Raw genomic sequence first — 7500 nt, forward strand, 5'->3', positions numbered from 1 at the left:
GGAGGGAGAAAGAAAGATGGGGGAGGGGGGGTTGCATGTGGGAATGTAAAGAACTAAACAGAGACTCCAGGCAGCAAAGGCATCAAATCTATTTTGATGGTTTAGAGAAACAGCAGCTTGCCTGGTGTGAGCCTATAACGAATACAGATGAAAGGATAGGAAAACCTGCATTAATCACCAAGTCACTGTAGCCTCGCTGTATGAGTGCACTCATACAGCCTCTCTGACACATTCAATCTTTTCAGTTTTGGAAAAATGTAATGTCTAGATCAACCTGAATTCAATTTTTTTTTTACTACTAAGAAACTGTCTCAGAACCTTTGTTGGACTTCTTTTTGATAAGATGAAGTCAGAGAGTTAAAAAACTAAAAAAGCATTCCTGAAAGAAGAATATCATTGCAATTTCAATACTCAGTATATTCTAGGCAAACCCAGAACCCTGTAAACGAGAGGCTACTCTAGTGCAGCAGTGCTGGGCTTCACAGACATTTTACTGTCCTCTCTACTTCACAAACTACTATCTTACAAAATACACTACAGGCTTCCAAACAGAAACTAGTAAAACCAACATAAAATAACTAGCAACATCTCTATAGAGTAGCTAGCAACTAGCAATACCTTCACTAGAAGCTCTAACGTGACAATGAACCAAGCAATAATTTTAGTATTCTTATCCTAAACTTGTCATTCCTTTGCCGTAAAGTGAGTTCAAATGACTGTGCTCCACAGATGCCTTGGATACCTTTGACAAATTCTCGAAATTCAACACACAAACAGCATCAAATGAGAGCGATTCTGAGCAGTTCCTAGCCCTGCACCCAACAACCATCAGCACCACACACACACTTCACACGGCATCGTGGCGGCATAGTAAGGGCAAATGTGGCAGGCACAGACTACATGTCTGCCATTAAAGGCAGTGAGAAGAAACACCCTGATCTGTACTGGTACTTGAAACCTTGGGGCAAGAAAGTCTGAAGAGACCCAGAAAAAATAAAGAAAACAACATTACAATAGAATGATATGAAAACATGAAGGGAGGGGGAAATTAATCCTCACCTGCCCCAGGAGTGCCTGTCTGTAGCTAGCCTGATTAATGTGCATATCAAATCCATCTTTATTCAGATGAAAAAATGTAGGCATGCAGGTAGATGTGATGAAGGGTGCCATTTATCACGGAGAGCGATACACACCAGCACAGAGAATGCAGATCTGACCCATACATACCAGCACAAAGAGTACTGATCTGTTGGTCTTGCCAGCTGGGCTTGCTAGTATGAAATAATTCAACATTTATGAGCAGCTTGTTCTTACTCCAGCATACAGGGGGTTAAGAAAGGGCTGTGGACCAAACAGCAGGCTGCCAACATGATGCTGGCACCACTGTAACAAGGTCATGAAATCCCTCTCCTGCTCAATCCAATAAACCATTACCAGCCATCAACACCCTCAGCACTGCAGGCAGATGAGAGGTGATCAGGCCATGCGCTCCATACATAGCCTGCATGCAGCTGTAGTTGGGTTTGGCCCGGGGGGGGGGGGGGGGGGGGTGTCTAATGTGTGGTGATGTGTCGGTGATGTGCTAAGTAGTGCTCCATTTGTGGCAAGGCAGACTATCACACACAAACAAAACACATCAGGATTGGCAGGGATGAGTGTTGAGTGAAGGGAGAAGAAAAAAAGGATGTAGTTAGAAGAGAAGGGAGAGAGCTAGAAAGAGAGAGAGAGAGAGAGAGAGAGAGAGAGAGAGAGAGAGAGAGAGAGAGAAAGGAAGAGAGCTGCTCTGTGCTGATTGGGCCCATGGGACATGGCCAGGAAGGAGGTGAAAATGTCTGCCTCATGCACGATTGATAAGCTCTGAGACAAAGGCTTAGGACACTGAGGCTGGTAATGCAGACAAAACAACTAATAGCACACACAAGAGAAAACCATCCCTTTTCATCCACCTCTTTCAAATGTATGACCACCTGGGAGAACCCACTGTTAGGTGGGAGGGGGACAGAGAGTGCCTGACCTTGGAGGGGGGATGTGATGGTTTCTCTGGTGGGGATATGGGACTCTCCAGTACTGAGGAACTCAGCATATCAGAAGAGCTTGCCCAGTCAGTCTGAACAGCGCCCCCTGTCTCTGGGGAAGTGAGTGGCATGTCGCTGGCGTAGCCTGAAGAGTGGGTGTCCTGCTGATGGCCAGCACCAATGGCACGCTCAGCTGAGCTGTCTGGGAGGAGTTCATTCCCTGGTGGAGCAGTTGCGCCTATTTGCTTGGTGACACACGACCCCAGGAACAGTCGCTTCTCATCTTCATGCACCTGGATTTTCTGAATGCCACCAATGATGGGAGATGCTGCTGGTGGCTCAGAGCGCACCTCCACACCTCTGTTATGCCAGCTAGGTGAGCCATAGTCCCTTGGGTAGACGGTGCGAACCACACAGAGCCTGCCATCCGCCTCGCGGATGTGGACAACACCCTTCCGCTCTGCCTCCAAAGGGTTGCCAGCCACCAGTTCACTTTGTCTAGCTTCATCCTGCTCCATCATCTCCTGGTCCTCCGATTCAGCACTTAAGAGGCAGGGTCTCTCCAAGACTCCCTGGACCCGTTCTCGGACCCGGCACACCCTGCCTCCCCCAGGCGTGGTGCTACCCTGGGCAGCCACATTTTTGGGCTCTTTACAAATGCTACTTCCCGACACTTGGTGGAAAGCTCCCATCCATGCTGGACTGGGGTCAGGAGACAAAATGGCCACTCTACTCCCTCGCAATGTCCCTGTACTGCCTAAGATAGGAGCTGCACCAGGTACCAGGACCACCTGCATTGAAGTTTCAGTCACTGTTTGCCTGTATGCTGGTTTGGTTGAAGAGTCACCTCTGACCTTTCCGACCATTTCCTCCTGCACATCAATGCCTTTCTGTGTCTTTTTGGCTTTGCGCTTTCGTCTGAAATGGAGTTTCCTTTTTGGCGAGAGGGGAGGAGCCCCGCTTGGTCCTGCTTCCCGGGGCTGTTTTACACAACCAAGAGAACTGCCCATTTCCAACAGAGGTCAGAAAAATAATGCCATAAACAAGGTGTGTGTGCCTAAAAAAAGCAAACCCTACTGACCTTACATCATCTAAGAATCCACTGACCGACTGTTGTACCACCCAGTGTTAAAGGTGAACAGCAGGTAGTGCCATAGGGCATGGAGCTATGATGAAGGAGGGCTGCTTTAGGCTGAAGCTACAAACCTGCTGTAGTGTCTCTATGTGGCTCCCTTACAGCAGACAGGCAAAGGTATGGTCAATCCTTCACTAATACACCAGTGTGTGTGGTCTCCTCAAGCGTCAAGGACATCAGAACTGAATATAGGCTGCTCTCTTTATGAAATATTCAAGTTCACCAGCATGTCTTTTCATTCTCTCACCGATGCAGATAAGACACAGTGCAGATTTAGAGAGGAAACCACATGAAACAAGTCCTTTTTAGGCCATTTGAAAGGCAATGTGTCGAAGGGCAGAGACTGGGGTATGAGGCGATGTCTCACTCCTTCGCCATCCTCCTGCTGTTATTCCTCAGTGAGAGCAGAGACAACGCTGCAGTGCAGACACAATCACATACGTGCGAGTACAGTCAGTAAATCTGAGGCAGGACACATCACACTGCCAGCCCGGCAAAATCGAGTGTCCCATTGTCAGCGACTCCTTTCTGCTTTCACAGATTGAAGAATCCTGTCCACATTTCTTGCATGCATGATGTCTGCTGGGTATTACAAGTTCTTCGCATCACCAGATTACACTAGCATACATTTATTTATAGCGCCACCATTGTACTGTCATGGTAACAGTAACTGTGCCAGTAGTACTGGTAGCCGTAGTAGTTGTGATAGTATTTCAACACTGATTGTTTATGCAGTGGGGAAGGTCTCCAGGCAGTGGGTAAAAGTGCCACGTCAGGCAAGACTTTGATGGCTCATCAGCAGCCCAATCAGAACCAATCATGGCTCTGTATATCCTCAAGTCCCACGAAGAATTGCGTGTATGAGTGTGTGGCTCCAGGGACGTTTCACGCTAGATCAGTCCCAGGACATCAAGAAGCTGGAAGGGGAGGAGGGCATCTTGACTCTGCTGCCATGGTAACAAATCTCACACATTGAGGGAAGACAGTCAATCATGCAAGAGTCAATAAAGAGGGCAGGGAGTGTGATGAGTCGAGGCCCTACTCACACGCTTCACATGCACAGTAAAACACACACTTGTCCACTTCACTCTATCCCCCAACACTTGTGACTGAGGCCGTGACCAATCCCATCATACCATGAACGGTGTGTGTGGATCTTAGATGAGGGCTCTCATCTCTTCTTTGTCCCTCCATGGAAGACATTCTCCTGCACAGGCAGGAGTGCTGCTGAACTCACTGCCTCACGAATCTAATTAGAGCAGTTGTGGGGCAGGCTGGGATGTGCTGGGCTGGGCTGTGTCGGCTGAGTCCTCCGTGGGTGAGGTCCAGTACAAGGGTTTGCCGGAGTGTCAAGCCTCTGCCTGGAGCTCCATGCTAGCTGAGGAGAAGAGCATCCGTCCCGTCGGAAAAGCAGAGCTCCATGGGCTAAGCATTGCGGGGACGGATCGGCTTATCTGGGTTAACGGCTGAATCAGGCAGCATGCACTCACGCGTCTGGGAGTGCAGGAGAGACGTGTGTGTACGCCTGCACGACGGGGCGATTCCGTGTCCTGACCACGACGTGCCAAAGCTCAGAACGCCAGCAGTGGAAAGAACTTGGGGCAGCAGGATGCGTGTTTCCTCACTCTGTCGCTGGGTAGCTCTGCCACTCTCTCTTCCTCACTGGCAGGCACCAGCAGCTCAAAGTCTTCTTTCTAGCCTGCTGCAGCTTCACCGAACCCCCCGCTCCTGCTGTAGCACTCTCCCTCCCTCATCCTATCTGCTTCCTAGTCCCTCCCTACCTCCTCCCTCATCCTATCTGCTTCCTAGTCCCTCCCTACCTCCTCCCTCATCCTATCTGCTTCCTAGTCCCTCCTTCCTTCTCTTATGCTGTGAGCTCACAGCATTTGCACGCACATACACATTCATGCACACACAAACACACACTGCAGAATAAAGAAAGAAATAAAAGAGAAAGCCTTAAGACTGGTTGGCAGACTCAGAGGGGAAAAAAAACAGTTCTAAATCTGATTGGTACATCTCTGCCAAAAGGCCTCTAAATATGCTACTTTCCCCTCAACCTCTCTTCCGCATGCACACACACTGTTCTGCAGAGCTCATAAAAAGAGGGTTGAGATGACTGGACACTCAGGCTGAGTGCTGGAGCTCAGCAGGGGGAAAAGAACAGAGGAAGAATCGAACAGTGAGGAGAGAAATACAGGCCTCTTGCCATCTGGGAGATACCGTACATGTTAAGCAGAAATATGGCATCACCCCCATTAAAACATTCTAGAGTGAGCTGCAACCCCCGCCCCCACTGCGGTGCAGCAAACTGATGTAACAGAGAAACACGAGCAATCCAGGCACACTCCAGTATTGGTGCATTGTGATACGTTCTATCATCTACAACTCAAATTAGCAATCTGAACAGGCATGTATTAAATATTTATTTTATAGAACTATAGGAGAGGGCTGAGAGCACTGTCTGAACCTTTCAGCCTGGAGAAAGGCTACCAGCAGGCTAAAGACACAGTGTCACTGCTGTGTGAGGATCAGCTGGTCTCACCATGAGAACACATTACAACAGGGGCACAGCACACCACATGCACCCCTAATGTAAATAGCTCATCAGGGATTACAGTGCTTCCTCCACAACTCAGCATCAGACAAAATCCTTTTATCCCCTCTAGCTGCAGTTTCTGTCACAACACAATCAGCAAGGCTAGCAAAGAGATGTCTCGAGACAAAAGTATAATGAGAACAGAATTTGGATGTCCCCAAGACAATTTTGGAAGGACAGAGCTAGTGTAACTTACAGCAGCACTTTCCTGAGACACAGAGAGAAGCACAAGATGGCTGGCCTAGTGGCACTGAAGAAAGGGGAAATGGGGCCATTCCAAAGACTCTGAGCAGGCACAGATCCTCAAAGACAGGAACATTTATTTTTACTGTATATGGTTCTCTCAGAGAAGTTACAATTCAGAAATAAAACACATGGTCAGTGACACCAGCAATGCATCTACACTGCTGTTATTGCATCTTCCATGTATGTCCCCAACAGTTAAATACCGAGTGCTATATCATTCAATCAAATAGGCTACCTGGCAACATTCAATCAAATTAGGCATTGTAATCTACCACAGAGATAAAGATAGCCAGTGTTACCTTGTCTCCCATTTTCTCTACACTACACTGTCATAACATATCATTCTGAATGATAAGGCCATCTAACATAGGAGAGTTTTGACTGAAACTTGACTTTTTCTATATATCTGAAAATGTTTTCTATATGTTTTCTACAATACATAACTTTATGCTATTCATGTTAAATGCAAGATAATGTAGCAAACATTTTTCACCAACCTTCTCACCATACTACATACACTATTTATTAGTCAGTCCTGTACTGTTTTCTGAATACATTAAAATTATACCATGCAGTTAAACAAAATACAGTATACATCTATATATAATCAATCAATCAATCATGTTGCCTATATTCATAGCTCCAGGGCATTCTAGAGAGAGCTACACACTGAAAGTGAGAATTGGATTAGTTGGAGAGTTGGAGTGACTAACCCTGGATCAGTCCGTGGTGGTTGTGCAGTATGCTGGCAGGCCTGAAGCTGCAGACGAACAATGGGACTTTTTTGTTTTTTGTTTTGTTTTTGTGGTGATCTGATTGGTCCATTATGAGCTAAGAGAGTTTAATGATAACATGCAGTACCATGATTGCATCTTAGTAGAGTGTGTGAAGTAAATCACCAAATTGTGGACATAATGTGGACAGGAAAGATGGGTGAATGGTGCAAAGATCTGAGAGGAGGACTATAGATAGATAGCTAGATAGATATCTTAAATTAGATTAACTATTTATTAGATTATTATATGTATTAGATTAATCAGATTAGCAGCCAGTCTTTTCTGTCGCACAGAAAACATCCGTCATAAGAGACCATGAGTAATGCCTTTGACCATCATCGTCATGCTCTGACATGCAATGCCCATTCCTCTGTCCTATCATATCCTTGCATTTTCCCTTCACCCCTCCCCCTTCTGCTGAATCATACCCAGTGAACTGCCTGCAGAGTCATTCAAAGCAGAATCTCCATAGCAACCATCTTCTATGTCACTATGTGACATCATCCCTACTCAATCTCAACAGTGTCCTCTACTGGACTGATTATAAAGGAAGAGGCTTTTTTTTGTTACATGTTAAGTACATTAACGCTATCTAACATTACCTACTAGTTTAATTAGAACTTAGTTTATTAGTAGCATCTAGAACAGTAAAACATCAAATCGACACACAGAGACAGATTACTTCTAATTTAGGATCTACATGGTTGTGCAAGCCACAAGAGAGTTATG

The 7500-nt window shown here is 46.4% G+C and overlaps 1 protein-coding gene across 18 annotated transcripts in view; it reads right to left on the reverse strand.

Annotated features, from left to right (window-relative positions):
- macf1a (microtubule actin crosslinking factor 1a) overlaps positions 1–7500 on the reverse strand; it is a 132409-nt gene that overhangs the window by 74070 nt on the left and 50839 nt on the right. For 7 of the 18 annotated variants that reach the window (XM_081701781.1, XM_081701803.1, XM_081701789.1 and 4 more), the window contains exon 1: positions 2015–4847. The exons of 10 other annotated variants lie outside the window; for them this stretch is intronic. In XM_081701781.1, coding sequence (XP_081557907.1) covers positions 2015–3025 — 1011 coding nt within the window. In that variant the 5' untranslated portion in view covers positions 3026–4847. Of the gene's footprint in view, positions 1–2014; positions 4848–7500 lie in introns of those variants that run through there. One more of the 18 variants, XM_081701841.1, reaches the window with a different exon arrangement.

The sequence above is a fragment of the Electrophorus electricus genome, chromosome 2 (assembly GCF_041902795.1).
Source record: "Electrophorus electricus isolate QZ-2024a chromosome 2, ASM4190279v1, whole genome shotgun sequence".
NCBI lineage: Eukaryota > Metazoa > Chordata > Actinopteri > Gymnotiformes > Gymnotidae > Electrophorus > Electrophorus electricus.